Source organism: Melanotaenia boesemani, chromosome 19, assembly GCF_017639745.1.
Source record: "Melanotaenia boesemani isolate fMelBoe1 chromosome 19, fMelBoe1.pri, whole genome shotgun sequence".
Taxonomy (NCBI): domain Eukaryota; kingdom Metazoa; phylum Chordata; class Actinopteri; order Atheriniformes; family Melanotaeniidae; genus Melanotaenia; species Melanotaenia boesemani.
Genome location: NC_055700.1, coordinates 11,438,683 through 11,460,863, shown reverse-complemented (window position 1 = coordinate 11,460,863; position 22,181 = coordinate 11,438,683). Strand labels below are relative to the sequence as shown.

Genomic DNA, 22,181 nt, shown 5'->3' with positions numbered 1-22,181 from the left:
ACACCCAAGCATCAAACTGGTGATTCTAGATAGCCAGTGAAATAAAAACAAAGGAGTAAGGTACACACCGAATACAGTTGGTTTCTGTTTTGCTTTTGCTTTTTGAAGTTGCAGTTGAATCCATGTCAGGATCTGGATTGTAGAAGTACCTCACCGTTTGGTATTCATATATTTTTCTGTATTTTCCTTAATTTTTTCCTAAATGCTGTTCATGCTGCTCAAACAGTAGACAAGCTTTCTTTGTTGCTTTGAATTTTGTCTTTCATATTTTCTTTAGCTGCACTATGTTGGGCTTTCAGGGCCCCCATCAACACTTGCAGAAACAACTTGCTGTGCAGCCAAATGAGATCAGATATCCAAGTCAGACTCAGACGAGTCATACTGTTTTGACTGGTCAACAATAAGTCAAAGTAAAAAGCCATGAGCTAGAAATAATTGAAACCAACACATGAAGCTATCCTGAGGGGAGAGAATGAGTAATTCAGTAATGTAGACAGTAAGGCCATCTCTAGCACTGCTGTTACCAGGCAGCCCCCATTATGAGCACCTGAACTGAAGGCAGAACACAGAAGCAGCCAGAAAGACAGTGGGTTCCCATGACAAAGCATAAATCACAGAAATGTGGAGAAGGATAAATAATTATTTTCACATGGTAAATTTAATAAGAAAATGCATACCATATTATACTCATGTTCTTTAGTTTAGCAGAGAGATGGGCTAATAATTCATTTAAATTTGTTGTAACTGGACTATTTTTGGGTTAATCTCTGTGGTTATCTTATTACATCCTGCAATAGACAGTGGCCAGAACACTGGCTAAGAAGTTCAGCAAACAGCTGTTAAAATAGGAACAAAATAACAGCATTTTTTTTTATTTTTTTGCCATACAGTAACTTAAACCTTATAAACTCTATAGCGGTATAAACAAAAAATATATTGTAGATTTTTATAGAGGTTTGCACTGGCATTGATTGCATTTGCATCAAAACAATAGGCATAAAAAATCCCCTTTTCATTAAATAACAGAAATCTGATCCTTTCCTGTTCATTTTTTAAAGCCAACATGATTCCTATTAATTTCCCCTTCTGCTTCACCAAATTGAGAGTACTGTTTGTTTGGCTCCTGGAGCTAAATCATTAACAGCTCATACATGCTTTTCATAACCTTTGTGCACCAGATGTGCACACTTACTAGATATTAAGTTATTATCAATGCATAGCACCATCTATAGCTTTTTATTTATTATTAATTAAAATTCTTAACATTTTTAGTTCTGCCTCTGTTTGTTTCTTCCCTTCACATTCTTTCTCAGCATTTAGTTATTAAGTGTTACACTTTTCCATTTGCAGGTTTTCACACCAGAAACACAATTCTTTTCCTGCAAAATGCACAAAGAACCACATGTGTCTCTAATATCTATTCCACTCAAACTATATCTTATTTTTCCAGGGGAAACTTGAATGCTTGACCACAAATTAAATCTTTATTCTCCTCGTCTGGCTGATTTCCCAGCAAACTGAGCTCAGCCAAACCCAAGTCACATCAGCAGGAGAAGTCTCTGAAGGTTAAAGCTCCAGATCTGAAGGTGGGCCACTAGCCAGACAAGGAAAGGATATATTGTTCACTACTATTTCTGAGAAGCTCTGATTATTGAATATATTGGAAGTGCCAATTGCTTGGCTTCTGTGCTTGGTAATGTGACTGTCCTGATGAAAACCTGTAGAGCAGCTCTTCAAGGATGTTTACAGAAAATAAAAGAAAAGAGCTTTTCTGAGATATCTTTGTCTTTATGTTTATCTTTCCAGAAAATAATCATTAATACACCTTCAACTAACTACAGGTCACCAGACAAACACTTAACTTGTTCAAGTCTTGCCATTTTTCATTCCTGCCCTACTTCTTAACCAACGAATACCTGAAACTGCTACTTTTTTTAAAGAACGAGCTCATTTCAGTTAAACTAGGTCAGGCACAGGAGAATGTTCAAAGTCCTTAAATCTCCATGACCTCCAATGCAGTGCTGCAGGAAAAGTCACAAAAGCAACAATCCAAGAAGAAATGAGTTAAAATAAGCTAGTCTGGAGTTTCCTGCACCCCAAAAGGAAGCACAAAGAGTAGAGACTACTGACTTAAATTGTTCTCATAGCTTCTAATTTTATTGTTCTATTTCAGAACAAACAGACACAAATTTACCAAGATGCATCTCTCACCTTAAACTGTGTGGAGTGCCCATCCTCAGCAACAAACTTCATAACGCAGAGGTCTGAGGCCTTATCTAGATCAGCCATTAATTAATTCTCTCTCATGCTGTGAAGTCTCCATTTGTTCCCTGTCATATTACCCTAATTGCTGTTTCCACAGTGGGAGAAAGAACATCTGCCCTTTGCTGTTGCCAGTGAAAACACAAACTGACTAGCTAAGTACATCAGCATATCTTACCTGTTTCTGTCTCCAGGTGAATGGGTTTTATTATGGAGGAATGTAAAAACTCAGAATCATAGCTATTTTTTTCATAATTACCAATAGCTTTACTGCTCAAATTGATAATTTATGTTTTTAGATGTCTTTAAATGTCAGTTAGACTTGAGCTTTTTTGTACAAAATGGAGATTAAGCTGAAACTTTTCTTCTTTTTGTTATAATTTTGCTTTTAATTTGTTTTAGGCAACATTTAGAATTTTCTCTTTGCACAGATAGAATTTGAAACATGACTGCAGATAACCTGCAATGGATGGATGGATGGATGGATGGATGGATGGATGGATGGAAAAGTAAGTTACTATATGAATTAAATGAGCTCCTGTAGTGATTTCCTTGACTCTAAGTATCTTAAGTTGCCTCATAAATCTTTCTTGATATAACAGATACTGTATTTGTGCTGCATGTTAACAAACATTAATATGCAGATACAATCAACAGATAAAAAGAAATGGTAACATTTGAAATCATGTATCTTGTACTCTGTAAAACCTTTTCAGTTTTTCTAAGTGAAATTAACTTTACACCCTGTTATTTAAATATTTGTCCACACACTACAGGTGGTGATAAGGAGAAGTGGAGCCTTTTTTAAAAATTAGTATTTAAAAAAAGAAACATGAAAACTAAAAGATGCTGCAGGCTGTGTTTAGTTGAAAAAAGTTAGAAATCTTTGACCTGAAAGCATCTAGCCAGGTGACTGTGTTTTCATCAGCGTTGTATTCAGTACCGACACACAACTGTTTCATCCTTTGTTGCAAGACTGTTTTCATTGCATCAGTGGAACATGAAGAGGAAAAATGATTGTTTTATTGTTACAGACTTAAAATGCTTTACTGCAAGATAAAATATGCAGGATTAGACATTGTTTTCAAACACTACAGCACAGAGGAACTCTGATATTTGTAGATAACAATACTTGAAAATCTGTCATCATTCCCAACAAAAGCGACCATATTGTGTCCTTTACAGTTGGGCCAAACCTCTCAGAGCAACGCGTGGAATCTGAAGAATGGGAGTCAGATGGAGGTGAAGGGTCACTGACAAGCATGCATAGACTACAAGACGTGTAGGCTTAGCGTCAACATGCCATCTGCTTGTCCTCACTGGTCCATGGAGATGTATGCATGCTCAAGCATGCATGTACACCCGCACATTCTGGGATAAACAGACACATAGACTCAAATTTCATCTGGCTGAGCCATAAACAAAGACAGTACTCATGTAGCGGCTAAAATGGCATGATCGTTGTCATTTAAATCACTAAGCATCACTTCTACTAGTGAAGAACTGAAGGTAACATCATGAGTGAGTTAGGGAATTATGAATGAATACACAGAAACAATTTCACTGGATTGAACATTAAAAGGATATTAAAATTTAATTTGGATATTATGATTCTAGCTATAACAAATCTTATAAGTAAGCTGATTAATATTCATAGCTTCAGTAGGCCACTGAACACAGACAAAAAATAGCTGATTTTATTTATTTAAAAATACTTCAGTTAAAAAAATTCAAAAAGTCCCTTATCTAGCCTGCATAAGATGAAAACTAATTGACCTTGGCATTTAATGGGAGTCAACAAAATGCTGCTGCAGCTCTGTTATTATTCATTGTGTAAGATTGTGGCTTCTTACTGCTGTTTGGATGACAAGAATCGCTCTGTAGTTACTTTTGACATTGACAGACCACAGTTATGTTGTTTTATAGTGCCGTCACAGAGGGATGAAAACCCTCGAGAAGAGTTAAGGTTTGCAGCAACATCACACTGAGACGTGATCAGACTCACACTTAATGTTTGTAAAATGAGATCAAAAAGTGGACTTTGTCCAAACACCCCCTTATTTATCATTAAAAATCACACCTGACATTGTCGTCTGGTCACAGCATTTATATTAAAAAACTACACATGTTACTGGGTGCTAATCTAATACTGTAGAATAATGAATGTTTTTAAGAAAATTACATAAGAAAAGTGTTTCACCATCACCAGATGAAACTTCTGGCTCTTAGCATTCCTAAAGCACATGCTATATTTAATTACTGTTTCCTTTGATTGTTGTGCAGTGACAGCATGTTTAATAGGCTCTGCCTTGTTGGGTGTGAAAGTTATTTACAAGTTTGTGCAGGTTCTGTTTTGTAAGCACCATCTGGTCCAGTACATAATGTGGTAAGAGATGCTGTGGATTTTAGGTGTGGTGGTATTTGTACAAGAGAGTATGCAGCTAATCCAGGAGCTGTATGTGTTGTTAAATTAAATACATGGAAATATTAGCCACACACAAGATACATAATGCAGACTGTGGATAATTCCATAGTCCATCCTGGTTCCACAGAAAATGATCATTAAGAGAGAGATTTAGCATCTGTCAGCTCTTATTGGTGTTTTGTTTGGACCAACAAAGGGAATGATTTATCATGGATTTTAAATTGCAACTCTATGTAATCTCTGTTTCACAAACACTGCTGAACGAAGATTAAAGTTAAGCACATAAAGACATTCCCTACAATATCTGGTGAAAAAGCTATTATTTTTTGGTTAACAAAAATTGTATTAGCAGCATTTCTGGTATGCCTTGTGAGGAAGATGAGAGCAGAAGCAAGCCCCCAGAGGATGTCCTCTCCTGTGGATGGTTTGAACACATGTTTGAGCTTATCTAAACTCTTCCCTGACTGCTAATGTTCATTTTGTGGTACTAGGAGAATTGATATCACACCACTACAAAGAGCATCTTACCCTTATCCATTATGGCACCATCAGATCCATATTGCTAAGTAATTTATTCAACCCTTTCAATACAAATTTTAGGTGATTGTCATCTTTGTATTCTGGCTTCTGGCTTACTTTTCTTTATTGTGGACTACAGCAGTTATGCTAGCTCATTTTTCTCATTATATTCAGTTATGTTTTGTTGGTCTGTGTCAGTGTTGTAAATGAAAAACCCAAACCACCAAATCAAAGTCATTCCTTGGGTTTGGCATAAGCCCTGGATCAAGTTTCACAAACTTGCACTTCAGAGAGAACCTAATTAGTGGCAGGTTGTGGATAATATGTGTGGATAATATATCAGTAGACTCGTGCCAAAGCCAGACATCAGACATTTTAACATACATACATATACTCTACCCTGTCTGAAATGTGAAAATACTTTATAGTAAATATGTTTCATTTTAAATTGTGACCTTGCTCTTCTGCAGAGTGCTGTTAAAAATGAGTAATTTCACCCTGTTGTCGAAGTTTAATCCATATTGCTCATAAACCGAGTACCAACACAGATTTGATTGTATCAGAGAATTTTTTACTGATACAAAATATCACGTAAAATTAAGACTGTAAATTATGTTTTCTCTGACAGGCTGGAAAATAAGTTCTTATTAAAGCCATAAATCTTAGTTCTCTGAACAACCATATCCCGAACACTGCCAGCTGATATTACCCTGAACCCAGACTGGTATGACAAGGTGTCTCAAAGGTTTTTGGTCACATTATGTTTTCTGAAGGAATTTAAGCTCCCCAAAGGAAGCATTGTAGGAATTTATCATTTTTATTTTCTGGATAGCCGTGTAACCACATTTATTCCTCGTGTTTGAACATTTCAGGTTTATGTCTTTCATTTAGTTTATGATTTTCTTTATTAGGTGATAAACATGACCTGCATGAGCAGTAGACAGAGTGCAGACTTCAATCATTCAAACTACTGACCCTCTGTTAAATAATCTCATTCACTTGGTTTGGCATTGACATCAGTTTGGTTCACATGAAATAAAGGTTTTAGTTTTTTCTATTTTTGTAGGTGCTTGTTTTCTTAAGGCTTGATAGAACAACACTGTTACAAAGTGTGAATTTGTGTGATTGTGGACAACTTTTTTCTTGTGGAATTTATTTTGATTCTCTCTACAGTTTAATTTTTTATCTAGGGATGACTCATAGCATCATGTATTATTTAATGATTGGATACTGAGAGCATAAAACAAGCTCATTTCACCAATAAGCAGTGATGAGCAGCTAAATGTCACATTTTGGTGTGTTTTTTTTTTTTTTTTTCATTTTGAAAAACCAAATGCTTGATGCAAGTGTTCTAGATTCAAAGGACTAACAACACTGAAATTTACTACAACAAAATTAGATATAAGTGGTTTAGCCAGAAATGGGATTACTCACTGTGTCTTTATTTCATGCTCACATCTTTACAGTTTCATCCTGATATAGTTTATATCACAACTCAAGAGAAATGAGGATTATCCAAGACTATTTCCCATCAGTATTCGGTTTGTTCAGCAGTTTTGCTTCACAATGTCACTATTTAGGCCTTAGAACATTAATTACATGAAGCGGGGCAGTCTTACTTTAATAAAGGTACATTAAGACTTTACCCATTTAATTAAGTTAAATAATGATATGTAGGAACATCCTGAACTGTAGAGGGACGATTCATCAGTTCCCTTATTTTTGCTTTGTTGATTTCTGTAGCAATTCCTTTTTTCAGAACTGCACAGCTATAAAAGTTAATTATTTTTTAATTATTTATGATGATAATGCAATAACTGCTTTTGCCCTGAGGTTGTTTTAAAGAGTAAAATATACCAATCTAGGATTGGTTTCTGAGCACTGTTCAGTCCATCAGAGTGTTTCCACAATTAAAAATGAATAGCTTGTGCTTTAAAGTTTCTTTCTGGTGCCTGATGAGATGGCTTTTTAAAGAGCCATTTATGCATTTTAGCTCTGTCCCAGTTTTTTTTAAGTCTGCCTTTATTAAAATTTAACTATGTTTTTACTTATCTTGTAGATAATCATTTTAGATAATGGCATCAAATATGTTGCTTCCTTATTCAACAAGGAAACCTGAAGGCTCACAACATCAACATATCTCCCTGCTTGTTTCTAGTTCACATACCTTGTTAAATTCTGCCAGTGAGGTTTTTTTTTTCAGTGATTTAATTTTTAGTTTGTTCATAAAGTATGGCTATAGCTGGTGCATCACAGTGTCAGTGCTGTAAAATGGCAAAGAAATTAGACAAGTAGTAAAACAAAACTATAGTACTTCCCACAATGGAAATGAGAATGATTTATAGGTTTATGTATTGCTGTCCATAGCATCTGCTTTTTCTGCAAACTTGCTATAATGAGCATGGCAAAGATAGAGGTTCTGAAAAAATTTAACCAGCAGAAGCACATAGTGACTTTTTATTAGCCAGCCAGCTAGAAAAAAAAATAAAATATATATATTTTAATGGGAAAGCTGATCTGACACAATTGCTAAAGATCACAGAAGGACATGTAGAATATGTACCCTTATCATCTAAATAAATGTAGCCCATGTGGAGGTTAAAAGCTGAATTTATCCACCAGAAAGGTCACAAATGGATTCAGTTGTTGCAGCATGTGTAGGTTGGTCAGATATATAGAAATTGTATTCCAGTATTTGCTTTCAGTCTGACAAAACACCACGTTTGATTTAATGAGGAACATAATTTTGGGCACATCTTCAGAAACACCCCCTGTATGGGCTTTCAAGCTTGAGCCTCCTGCTGTTTTTTTCCAACAGATCTTTCCAATCTTCATGTGTCTCCATTGTGTGTGTGTGTGTTGTTTGTTTGGAAATAAAAGATAATTGGGTTTGTGTCATTGCACAGACTCCAAAAATGACATCATCCTTAATGACAAGTGGAAGTGGAAAAAAAAAACCGCTTCTAGAGAAAGGCTTGGGTTTTTTGTCACACTGGGCTGGGCCAGGATGGTGCACTCTTTACTGGGTAAATATTACTCTGCCTGTGGTCGGGTTTGTCTGCAGCAAACAACAGGCCACCAGGGAAGGCATATGGAAAGTGTGGCTGTAGCTTAAAACAGAGGAGAGGAATATCTGTGGGATTGTGGTTTTATGTTATAGTGGACCAATACAGAGCCTTTTCTTCTTTTTTTAAAAATACATGGGAAGAGCACAAATAAGCCAAATCTGTTTTTCACATGCACACAACTCATTCATCTCCTGTTTCCAATGTGCATGATGAAAAGACATGTTCAATGAAAAACTGCTTTTAAAGTTTCTTTTAAGCTGGACATACTGATGCAAAACAGAATCTCTTACTGACAACCACATCAAATACGCTCACCCCCCCTCTCTCTCCCCCACTGCGGAGCATGTCTGTCCAATCTTTATAGCCGCTCTTAAAGCACTTCATCTGAAGCCTCAGGTAGAGTTTCCACTTCCTGGTTGTCACAGTTATGGCTCATTAAAGAGGAAACCGACTCCCTCTTAGATCCTATTACTGTGCACGAGTCCTCTGTACTGAAGTTGTCACCCAAGAACATCTTGTCCACATTAACATTAACCTTGATAGAGGTCAAGCTAATGACTGTCAGATGCTGCACTAAGAAACACTTTGTTAATAAAGTTAAGTCTACTAATTCTTTAATAAGTTGTGGTAAGTATGTGATAACTAAGTGGAGTGTAGCTATCCGCAAAAAAAAGCCAAGCTACATGACTATTACTAAATCTTATCAGTCTGATAGGATTACCCAACGCAAGTACTTTGTTATGACTTGTTGACGTAAAGAAGAAAAAAAAAAAAATCATGACTATCTAATACAGAACATTTATGCATTTTCTCAAGATGATCAGAATCCAAGGGAAAGAGGACGCTTTAGATTTTTATTCAGCATCAGCAGCTGATGATTATTTCAGTTAATGATGTAAATGGTAGAAAATTACCATCAGAATTTACCAAAGATGCAACCTGAAAAGTGACACGAGCTGTTTTTAGGTTCCAGTCATGAAAACAAAAAGTCCTGTATAGTTCCAGCATTTGAAAAAACTTCAATTTGTGATAAGTTTAGGGGCATTTAAAGGATATTGTGCTTTTAATTTTTAATGTATTCTGATGTGTTTCATAAATATAAACAGCATCGCACTCATAGAGCTTGGCATGTTGAGTAGATTAATCATAAGGGTAAAAATAATAATATTCTAATAAAAATGTGAAAAGGTCAGTTGGCCAAAGGTTATTTACATGATGACATATTAAAGAGGTAAGGCTGGGGAGGGGTGCACTGCTATGGGAAACACTGCAAGGAGAGTTCGGTATCCCACAGTACAATAACATTTCTTAGAAGAAGTAACAGCATAAGGCTAGGAACACAGCATCTGAACGCTGCATCTATAAAGCAAATAAAACTACTTTCTGCCACACATTCAACCATACACTTGCCTTTTTCCAATTAATTACTGGTATCAGATTAAAAATGGACAAATTGCTTCTCAGCAACATTTGATGAGTTGTTTTTTTTTTCGCTGTTTTTTTGTTTGGTTTTTTTTGTAGCATTTAAATAAAAAAGTTAATACATGTTACAGAAGTTAGATCATTTTAGTGTGTGTGTGTGTGTGTGTGTGTGTGTGTCACACTTACAAAAAATGTGTTTTTTCCATATACAATTGTATTGTACTTCAGATACTTAAGCATCTAAACCTGCAGTGTGACCCCTTCTGTGTTTATTATCATCAGTGTCATCTTTGGTCCAGTTGCTGACTGTAAGTTTGCTGTGACTTCGACTTTGCAAAAGATGCTGATGCTCCTGCTATTTACAGCAGAGGGTGGTACAGGTGATGTATCATTGCGGACGGAGCTGAGGCCGAGAGATGTGATCCTCTATAATGTTGCCACTTTGCCACATCTATATAAACCCTCATTGAGAAGCATCCCTGGGGGCCTATACACATCATGACAATGTGAAAACATTTTGCAAACATGTCAGTTTTTAAGCACATTTTTCCATGATATATGAGAGGTGAATGTTGCTGAGCTCAGGAGTGCAGCTGTTACTCGAGAACGGCTGGATAAGTTGTGCAGTCTTTGTAACCGTTTTGTGCTCCTTTTAAATGACACATGTAAATCAAACAGTCGCTGGGAGAGCTTAAACTCGACAGTATTGCACTCTAAAATATTCAAAGTCAGCTATTAAATATAATGACTTTCAAGTGACAGCACAAAGCTAAGGGTTTCTGATGAGTCTGTTGTGTATTCTCCACAGGGAGTCATTTTTTTACCTGGAAACAAAGTTACTGAACATCCAACCAGCGGCGATGAAGGGGGAAAATTTCTCTTCGAAGTCATTCCAGGTAAGATTAAAAAACTTTGATCATATCAGACTTTACAGGGGGGAATAAGGGTAGCAATGTTCACTGGGAAACAAGAGGAGCAAACACGTGAGGTGGAAAATACCTTTGAGAAAAAATTGGACGGCTTGGATTTTTTGTTGCTGCTGTTTTGTTTTTTGGGGAAAAACAATCACGTCCACAGTCCTCAAGTTTTTACATTATGACACAGACTTAATGTTTTATCAGATAGTGCATTTAATTTTTTCTTGCATTAGCCAAGAAGATAGATTGTATCTATTAATAGGACATTTCTAATTTAGATTGGGTTTGAGGCTTATGGGTCCTAATAAATAGACAGATATTGGAAAATGTGTCATTGTGACTGATCGGTAGATTTAATAGAGATACAAATACATTTGAATCATTGTTATTTCTCTATCATTTTCTTTTATTATCCTCTGTATTTGTTTCACTTTTTTGTTATTTATGAAAATAAAAACACAGAATTATATTGCTATTGTTTGCTATATTGTTAGTGTCTTTAAGAGTTTTTGCAACTTGTGTTGAGGGTAAAACTAAAACAATGACCGGATAAACTTTCAGACAAACACAAATAACCTGACGACTGAACAGAAATAAGGTAGAACATCACAAGTGAAAAGTGGGGTGTTTTACTATCTAAGTCAATGTAGAGAATCAAGGTGTAAGAAATAGATTTTTAGTACACTCACACACACTGAGAAAACAGACACAGCTGTCAGTGGCAAAACCCTTAGAAAGCCCAGAAGAAAACACAGGATGTGTGCTGCAACCTCTTGTTCTTTATTTATATCAGTCTTTTCCCTGGTGTGTAACCAAATGAGTTTCTTGCAGAAGGAGCCAAAGCACAACTATTAAAGCTTCTGCTCATAGGATTTGTGGGCAACTCCCATTAAACACATGCACAAGTGACCAAGCAGACGGTATAGGCTCAGTCTAGCATTTGTCAGTGAAAAGTCAGTCAGGAACTGCTCAGCTTGAGCTGAAGTTTCAAAAGTGATTAGAGCAGCTGGTTAGAACTGACAGACGCACACTCCTGGTGTGTTTCAAGTTTACTTGAAAAAGCCATTGACTGTGTTTTTGCCTTTGGCTGCTATAGACATTGCTAGTTATGTCACATCAGATGAGGATTAGCAGTTCCTTTCAGAAGTCATTTCATGGACTGCTTGCTGCTTTTCAGGTTGACAGATGGAGTGAAAAGTTGTTTAAATTAAATTAGGTTTTGGGAAATTAGCTTCTTTGCACAAAAATGACATTTTTGATAAAGTGTAAAGAAATCTGTCATCAAAGAATCAAAAGAGAAGTTTTAAAAACAAACTTGGCATTTTCACTTCTCATTTCGAAATTCTGTACGACTGAAAATATCTACATTTAACTGCTGACTGAACTGCTGCAGGTGCAAAACAGAGAAATTGAGCTGGACATGAATCATCATGTTCCTGACTTTTTTTTAGAGAAATGCTAAGATGTAGCACATTATTTAAAGTTGCTGAAGATTAACAAAACCCAGGACATGTGGCATTGGCACTGGCAAACATTAATTGTAGTAGCATCAGTCGAATTCCAACGCAGTTTGTGTTTTGCTGTAAGATTTTCATTTTAGCAGACAAAAAAAAAAAAAAAATACCATGCCTCACTGCTTCACTGTGACCTTTTTCAGTCTCAGTTTCAGTCGGCCTTTTCCATGACTTTGCACACTGAAAAAATGACTTCTGGGAGTGAAATATAACTACTTTCATGTTAGTTTGTCAGCCAGCATTACTTCTGGTGCTGCATGTACAATAGCATTTTTTTTTTTTTTTACCCTCTGGAGAAATTATGTGGTGTATGGACGCATAAACTTTTATACAAATGTGAAGAATTAAGTGACAGATTTAACAGTAAAATACAATACTTTGTTTTTTCCGCTTTTTCTATGGAGCAATTAATGTATACATGAGGCTAAAAACTGGATGGAACATCATGTTTTAAAACTAAATTAAAACAGAGGCAATGCTAATTGGTTTATCTGAGCATTCCTCTACTGATCTTGGCTTCATTGTCCAGTTTCTGAAATCATCTGTCAAAAAGCTTTGGGGTAGTTTTTGACAATAATTTAAGTTTTGACTCGCAAGTCCGTTGTCAAAAATTACTTTTTTACTCTGCAATCTCTCGCCAAGATCAAGCCATTTCTATCTTTTAATGATTTTTAAAGGGTCATGCATGCTTTTATTTTTTCTTGCTTAGATTATTGCAGCTATGTTTTTAAAGGTATAAGCCAGTCTTACCTTAAACGCCTCCAGTAGGTCCAAAATTCGGCAGCTCGTCTTTTAACTGGCACACGTAAATTTGACATCATCCTAATCCTTGCTTCTTTACACTGGCTCACCATCAAGCTGAGGACTGATTTTCAGATTTCGTTGTTTGTTTTTAAATCACTTCATGGTTTAGTCCCCTCTTACTTAGCAGATATTTAATGCCATTACACTCCATAGATCCTTGAGGTCCTCTGGCCAAAGACCCTTGGTGGTCCCCAGGTATTGGCTGAGCCAATGGGGAAGTCGTTCCTTTGCGATTGCTTCCACCAAACTCTGGAATAACCTCCCCCCTCATATCAGGGCTGCTCCTAAACTGGACATCTTTAAAAGTTTGCTAAAGTTGCACTTTTACTATTTGGCCTTTCCTTATGTGCAATAGTTGACTGTGTTTTATGTTGGTGTTTTTATTTCCATTTGTGTTTCCCTTTTTATATGTTGTGTGAGCTGTTGAGTGTTGTGCAGCACGCTGGCCAACAGTCCCTGCTTTTAAATGTGCTTTATAAATTAAGTTGCCTTGCGTATTGTGTTCTAGTGAATTCACACAGCAGTAAATAACTGTTTATTTGTAGTCTGGGTGGATTTGAGTCATTTATGGATAATGTTTTAGGGTGGGCTACACAGTGGTGTGGTGGTTAGCACCCTCACAGCAGGCAGGTTTCTGATTCGAACCAGGGCTGGAGCTTTTCTGTCTGGAGTTTGCATGGTCTCCCTGAGCCAGCTTGGGTTCTCTCCTGGTACACCAGCATCCTCCCACAGCCCAAGAGCAATTATGTCAGGTTAACCAGTGTTTCTAAATTGTCCTTAGGGGTGAATGTCAATAGTTTCTTGTCTCTATGTGCTGGTCCTGCAATGGACTGGCAACCTACACAGAGGTTATCCTGCTTCTTTTCTAATAGCCGCTGGAATAGTCTTCAGTAACCCTGCATTGAAAGCATTGGGATAAGTTAGTAAAGATGTTTTAATAAGGCAGACAACAATTACAATAATACAGCAGAATAGCATTAGTTAATTTTCTCATAGTAATAAGTCCAGCTACCATATACTACTAACATCACTTGTGAAGGATGTGTTATATTGGTTATTTTGTTTATCTGTGTGGGAACCTGAGGCTTCACTATGGTCACTGTGGTTAAATGTGGTCAATTATCAGCAGTGTTTAAATCTTGCTTTGTAGTTTGCATATTGTTTTGGTGCTAAAATGACACAGTGGTGTCAAAGAAAGGTGAAGCGCAGTGTCACCGTTGTCACAACCAAGTAAACCAGTGGTACAGGGTATTTTTGTAATCAATGTGGCAGTAGCAGAACTGATAAATTGCTGGTCTTTTCCTGTTAAAGACGGGGCCTAACAGGCCTGTCAGACAGAGCACAACAGCAGTTATTTGGGGTCCATTATTTCCTATGGCTTGTTGTGAGCAATGAGAAATTTTTTGCTGCACTAAGCAAATCCCAAAGGTGCACTGTGACAAATTTTCACTTGGCTCATGGGAAGCATTGCAGAAAATGTCATTGTATGTCTGAATACCCTGAAATATAAAACACAAGTCTTTATTTGTAGCAAGAGCTTGAAAAGAAAGCAGGCCTACATTCGAATGGCTTTAGGTCAACAGGTCAGCATATTTAATTATATGCTCACCTATTTGTTTGTGTTCTCATATAAAATTAAATTCATAAAACAGATCGTAGGAGAAATCAAAACCTTTTTACTCCTTGAGGCAAAGCCCAGCCAGTGATCAAGATTTGACAGAATTAGTGGTATTATCTTTGATATCTATAAAGGCCTTAATATGTTGTTTGGGGTCTTTCCTTTAACGTGTTATACAGATTATTTTTTCATAAGAATCTGAATAGTCTCCAGTTTCATTTTTGCACTTCACAATATGAACATCAGATACATTTTTTTTATCAGTCAGAGTAGATAGAGCCATTTAGAGGAAGAGATTTTTAAAGAACAAAAACTGAGCATTTCAGACAGAAGAAGACACAGAAGTTGTAGTTTATGAACATTTAAGCATCTAAAAATAATCTAGTTGGCTGAAATTCTATTCTAATCCTGTAAATGAGCATAATATTGGTGCTTTAAATATATTCCAAAACTAGCCTTAATGAGCTCTGTATGTCTGGTTTGTAAACAGATTCTTGCTTCACTCCAATGACCTCAGTGTCCATAGTAATTTCTCCTTCACGTTGTCAAAGGCTGAGCTGTTTGTGGCAATGTAGATGCTGTAGTGTTACTCATGCACGTCCTCTACACACTCACACTGATGGAAAACAAGGACATGGCTTGTTATGAGGCAGCCAATAAAGAAGTCTAAGAGAAGCGTAGAGAGCAAATGAGAGGAAAACACAACACATATATTCCACTGCTCTAAATGTGGCTCTGCAGTTAGAACACAACATACTCTGGCAGACAGACAGACTGGAAGTGAAGGGAGGGCTGCAAGGGAAGCGGATGCAAGGGAGAATTGTACAGAGATGTTCGTTGTCTTGTTGGGGTGGTGATGAGGTTTAAACATGAGTTGGGTATCTGCTGATTGCCAGGGGCTTGAGAAGCAGCATCGGGAAACTTCTCTCTGATTAACAACCAAGTCTGTCTTCTCAGCTGCTTTGGAAAGTTTTATTCAGTCTCAATGTGCCTTGGAAAAACTGAAAAAGTTGGGGGAAACAAAACTTTATAGAACATCTCTGCAACTTTCATCCAAATGCTCTGAGCTCTCTTTGATGCCTTTCTGTTCCCCCTGTTCTCAGCTCTCTTGTCTTTATATCTCCACATCTGGTTGATGTAAAACCTGCAGAAGTAAGGGGCTGAACTCACCACACTGCACACAGTATTTAGACTAAAACCATGGTCATGTCTGTATATATGACAGAGAAACACGAAGACACAATAGAGTTCTTGTTTTGCTCACCTGAACCATGATTTTAGTTGTCAGCCACATTGTTTCCCACTAGACTTACTGTACATGTTACAACATGTCCATGCACTAGGGAAAAAAGAATAGATCTAACAACCAAAGGCTGTGTTTTTGGCATATTTACCTTTAAGATAATCTAAACTGTAGATTATAAAGTGAATTTGTAGATGAGTAATCAAATGTGTAACTTTGTGCAGCCCGGTATAAACTATAACCATATGAAGATCATAGAAAAAAGGGGGGGTTTATTTGAGAATCCCTCTTAGATATAAAGTCAAAATAACAACTGGATCTTTCTTTGTGTACATATCTGAAATAGGTCTATGTCTGAAAACTTCCTGCCACACAGGTTCACTGTGCAGATTTAACTGATGTAGAATCTTCCCAAGAATGTCAGGAATCATCAAAATACAACTCCAAGGTATAAGCCCTGAACAGCGAAGCCCAGCAAGCAGAGCCTGCCAACAGCAAATTATGAATTCAGTCCAAAGCACATATAATTCACTTCTTTTACCTGCCTGAGCTGAATAAATACCTGTTGCTAAATGTCACTCCCTGGTGTCCAACTGTGATTAATCATCCCATTCCCATAAAAAAACAAGAATCAACACAGGAAGCACTCCCTGCTGTGTTTTTGATGGAGAAACAGTGTGCATGTCTTTCCTCAAGCGCTAATAAATACAAGGCTTTGGCTCCAAAATGAGTTTTTCTTTTTTTCTGTTTTTTATCTTTGCCCCAGGCCCAGTCTTTGGTTCTCTGTCTCTGTTTCTCTGGTTGGGGTAGCTGGTCCGATCACAGCAAGAGCCTGCTGCATTATGGGAATATTTCCCATCTCATCCCTAGAGGTCACTATCCCTTCATTCATACAAGAACCCTGTGGTCATATTGCTGCAGATTCAAGCATAACTTCAGTTTAAATTCATAGAGCATAAAAACTACTAAATAATGTACTGCAATAGTAGAAGTTCCTCTTCTAGCAACATTCAAGATTTTGTTTTGCTGACATACAATAATGTGTAGCCATTTCCTCATTTTAAGTTTGAGCAATATAGATGTAAAAATGAGGAAGGCCATTTTAAAGTTAAGGTTTTAGTGCCCTCATGTGGTTTTGTAAGATATAACAAAGCAAAAAAACACTATTTTGGACAGTGGTTTCATGTAAAGGGAAGCAATATGACATGACTATATAATTCAATCTTGGTAAACAAGAAAGCAAAAAAGAAAAAACTTGAGTTGCAGTTATTTTGCCTCATGTGTTTCCTTCCCAGGTGACATTTTATTCACTACATTTTTAATATAAAAACTTTTCTTTGCAGTCTGATGTTTGAATGGATAAATCATGATCATGAATCTGTTTTATGACAGATTTTATAAGTTTGATAGATAGCTGCCATCTAAAATAAGAAGATAGTTGCTGCACCAGGTTTAGCATTATGCTAATTTCCATCTGCAGTTCTTATTACATGTCACTGACATGTATGTCATACCCACACAAAGCCACAGAGCAGATATGAGTTGTGTGAAAATTACACACAATCTTTAACCATTATCATTCTGGTTAATGAGAAAATCAACTCTTAATTTGTTTGAATGTGTCATCAGGAATAAAGTCCTAGACCTATATGTCAGTCATCTCATTAAAGAACAGTAAATAGCATGGACTGAATCTCAGGCTAATACTACAGATTACTATTGGAGGCTGATGACAGATGGGCAATTTTGTGACCACAGACAAGGGTACTGTTCATTTTGAAGGAGGTCATTTATAGGCAGACTAAGCTGGTGTGTAGACAGTGAGCACCTGGAGGTGATGACTGAATAATAAGTAGAAGAATTTAGATTAAACAAACCATTATATGATGGGTTGAGTATATTACCCCACAGGCAACAACATTTTGGGTAAAAAGTGCCCCAGCAGAGTAATAAGGAAAACATATTAATCTATAGTACTGATATTTTACTGTCAGCACATACAGAGCTAGTTTGCAAGTAGGCCCTTACGTGACATTAGTAGTGGATCATTTATATTGACACATGTAAGCATGTTTTGCCCCTTTATTTGATTATGCCTAAAAGTTCAGTGGCTGCCGGTGCAGCTGTGGCTTTGTCACATTTTAGCAGTAATGTCTTTTTCAGACGGTTGGCAGAACTAACCTGTTTTTCATCAGTTCATGTTTATAAATTCCTCTGCAGCTCCTCTGTGACTTACGTACATATTATGACGGTGTTGATGAAGAGTCTAAAATACCTTGCACTACTTCAGCCTCATAATGTGCTCACAGCTGCTATCTGCAGTTGGAATTCAAGGTGTGATCCAATGAAAAGCAGCTGATGTGCACTCAAAGGTTTTTATTTATTTCCCTGGTTGTTTGTCATACATTTATTATCTATAAGTTTTATTCGTTCTTAGTTTCAAGATTTATTAAATTATAAAGAATATTTGAAGTTATATACACAGCTGTTCACTCCCAATCCCTTGAGCTTCTTTTACACTGTGCATGTAGAAATGCCTTTACTTTCACTATTAAACTGAGTTCTACTGTTGTTTTTCTTTAAATTTAATTTCACCAAACATTTCAGTAATCATCAATCACAATCATTCAGGATTTTTGCTGACCACGTTTCTGCAATCTCCTTGTTTTTTCTGCTGTTTGTTTCTGCTTAATGCAATCCAACGATTTGACCCTTCTTAAATAAGACTAACATCTTTTCCACGACCACAGGATGTGTTTTTCCACACTCTTGAAATAAAAAGCTACTCATTGCATCAGTTGGGATTAATTAACTTGTTGCCAGCTGAAAGATAATCGGCATTGTAGTAATTATCTATTAGGAGGCTCAGACCTATTTGATTAGTTAAAATTCCAGGTGACAATTTATTTTTTATCATTATTATTGTGTGTTTTTGGCCAAGCAAACAAAATTTTTCCAAGCTGTGATTCACAAGTCCACTGAGTAAACTTAAAAAGCAAGGCAACCAGCTGCCAAGCTTTTTAGAGTAAACTCTAACTCAACTAAAGATGCTGGCATTGTGTGAACCTAAATTAAGAGGGTAACTCAAAGCAGATTCTTAAATTTAACAAAGTTAGGATAGCTATTTAAGTGTACTCATGTCTTTGAGCTGAAACATCTTGTGTCGTTAAGTTGGAAAATGTCTCGACCGAACAACATGCAGTCCGGTGAAAGAGCTCCTCTCAGCAACAATGAATCAAAAAGCCTTTGAATATATAATCATTTCTCCAGGCAACACTTCCTTCTCACTTCACTGTCATGGCTGAAATATATGGTAAACCACACAAGGGTTTGATCAAATTACTCTGACACACAGGACATAAATAAGCCTGTGTTTCATACCTGATAGACTGACTTAATTATCAGTTGTGTTTGAAGTGCCCACTCAGCTACTAGTACTCATAAATCAGGGGGAATATGAGCAACAGTATTAAGGTTTTGCATTAGGAGTTCAGTTTGATTTTATGGATGTTACTATGGTAAAATAATTAAGCTGAGATAATAAAGACTTGGTTTTTGTATGTTGACTCCCTTTATTTGCACACCTGTCTCCACTCTGTGTCATCTGAGCCTGTAAGGTGTGTTTTAGCTTCATTTTCTAATTTTTCTCTTTATGATTACAATTTCAGAAAGGTAAGAAATTTTTTTCTGCTCTCTCATCCTTAGCATGTCTTAGTATGTGTATTCATGTGCTTGTGTGCATGTGATATTTACACATGTTCATGTCTTTCTGTACACCATCATGTTTGCACTATTAGTAGCTTTTATTTTTCCAATAAAAATAATACCAAAAGATAAACCACCAAACATTACTTTACCATGACTGGTTATCAAAAGATCTGCTGAAAAGGTGCTCCATTTAAGGTAAGGTTATAAATCATTATGGCCCATCAAAGCCACCTGAAAGGGTTGTCTTGGCAACCTGCTGCTGTTAATATTTCTCATATGTAGCTTGTGAGCATCATGTTTCTTCTTGCTGCTCTCTTTCCATTTCTTGTTGCTTACTATCACTATGCATCACATATCAATGTCTTGGCAGCAGAAAGCGAGCTCCAAAATCATCTCAGCTACTAAATGTCAGATTAAATCTCCTTCAAAAGTAAAATATAATTTACAGACATTTCAAAGTGAAAGCAGACACAGAGACAGAATTTATTCCAGAAACTAACAGTTTTATGTTTCTTTTTGTGTTTCGAATCAAATGTTTAATAACTGTGAAGTTTCATTACATGTAAAGTTCAAACATTGTTTTTCAAGGCCACCAACTGCTTCATTAGTGCCACTCTCCCTAGGATGGATCGCAGTGGGAGATTTGTGGCAGTAGCTCTCTGCTGAGGCTGCTGATTAGACACAGCAACCAGACAGTTTTTATTGTTTTTTTTTTGTTTGTTTTTTTTTTCTTGTTTCTTTTTTTTTTGTGTGTGCTTCTAAGAAACCAGATGCATTGCGTGGTCACTACAGAATGGGTATTTGTAAACACATTAAAACAGATATTTACAGTTATTTGTAATTCCTTCCCACAATTCTTTTCATTGCTGAAGCCTCAGTTGTTCATAAGAGTTTCAACTAACTTAACATATTAATATATATTCATTTATTTCAAAGTTGAAGCTAAAGTTTAGCATATCTGAAAATGGAAAACAAGTCAATGATGAGAACCAACAGTAGTAAAATAACACTCAACCTGCAGAATTTTAACATGAACCAGATCTAGATGTAAACCAAGCCTTTAACACATCAACCAAACCTTTTTTGGGCATGGCTAATTGGTACCTAAAAGCTTGTAGGTGTTAGTTGCTCAAGCTTCTGCTGCCAGTGAAGAAGGGTGCTGTCAGTTTAAAATAGGAGGCTCGGGATTTGTTTGGTTCTCCTTGCCCTGAGAGTTATTTGCAGGCCAAGGAGGCTGTTGCTGCCTAGTTTCCAAGGCAGAATTTTAAGTTCAAAGCAGATGTTGGCAAGAGAGGGAAAGGATTTGGAGATTTTCTTCACTAAATCCTAAACAAAAGTACTTTGGAAAGCAAAGAGAGTGTTTCCTGTAGTGCTGAGAGTGACTCAGAAATCAGATAAAGACACATGAAGTGGTTGCAGATATTCACTGGACAAATCTTCTGTTCAAAGTTAAATTATCTTGCAACAAGTTGTTGGAATGGTAAGAAAAAATATAATATTTGGGTACAGTGAAATGGAAAATGACGCATAACTATATGAACTAAGCTAATGTGACTCATGGTGCAAGTAAGGCTTCCATTGTAGATGGCTGAGCTTTGGAGAAACAAACTAAAAATCTGCTGCTGTGGAAATCCTCCAGTAAAGGTTCAAAGTGACATGAGAGTGCTTTGAGTATTTCGAAATTTAGCTTCTTTATATGTCTACTTAAATAAATTTTACAGAAAACTGTGTTGTTTATTTTACATTAAAACAGCTTTAGTCACCATATAGCAAAGAAAGAGCTTATTAAATATTATTTGAGTACATCATCACTACTACATTATTACTTCTTTTGATGATTGAATTATGAAAACACAATCTGATTTAGATGAGCAGTTGATGAGTTACTATCTTGGACAACATAAACAACATAAAAGACAACAGTCCATTGAGCCACGAAGCAGGCTTGGTTTGGCTCATGTCATATTAGATAAGGTGATAAATGCTTCTTTACTACTAAGCATTATTATATTTACTTAATTACTAAGCATTTGTTTACCCTCTTAAATGGACAAGCCACTCCTGAAGGGCAGGATTCTCAGATTCAGTTTCCCAGAATAATGTGTGGAAAGCAGAGCATTTTGAGATCTGGATAAGTTTTTACTGTGTATAATTTTTTCTGAACCATCTGACAAGATGACTGGGATGAATTTATATAACTAAACCTAACCTAACTGAAAGGGCAGGAGCTTGTTAATCCTCACTTCAAATGGCTTTGTGGATTAGAAAAAGGTCACCAAGCAGGTTTCTGAAGGTATCTTAAAGGAGGCGCTGCAGGAGTTTGGGCTGTCAGAGCTGCAGCTGCAAGACGTTCGTCATCATAGCCTGAGACGACTGTTTGCATGCTCATAATGATCAGGTTGGTTAATGTGAGCTTTGGTGTCCCTGATAACGAAGCCTCCCATGTGTGGGATTTCCACAGACTGCTCATTAAAGTAGAATGTCTGGAGAGCATTTTGTTCAGGGACTCTAAGGTGAAATCTGGAGTTTGTATAACACGCTGACATTTTCCTGTTATCTGTGAGCAACATATGAATTTATTAACTGTGATGGCTAATACCTGTAAAAGGTAGTAATTGAGAAATAATTTGATTTAGCGGGACATAAAAAGTACATTTATTTATGGATTGATTAATTAATTA

General features: G+C 36.5%; 1 protein-coding gene across 3 annotated transcripts in view; it reads left to right on the top strand.

Moving 5' to 3' along the window:
* arhgap24 (Rho GTPase activating protein 24) overlaps nt 1–22,181 on the top strand; it is a 69,039-nt gene that overhangs the window by 11,283 nt on the left and 35,575 nt on the right. The window contains exons 1-3 of one of the 3 annotated variants that reach the window (XM_041970585.1): nt 2,745–2,771; nt 3,448–3,504; nt 10,505–10,592. In XM_041970585.1, the coding sequence (XP_041826519.1) occupies nt 2,748–2,771; nt 3,448–3,504; nt 10,505–10,592 (169 nt within the window). In that variant the 5' untranslated portion in view covers nt 2,745–2,747. Of the gene's footprint in view, nt 1–2,744; nt 2,772–3,447; nt 3,505–10,504; nt 10,593–22,181 lie in introns of those variants that run through there. The other 2 variants (XM_041970588.1, XM_041970584.1) reach the window with 2 other exon arrangements.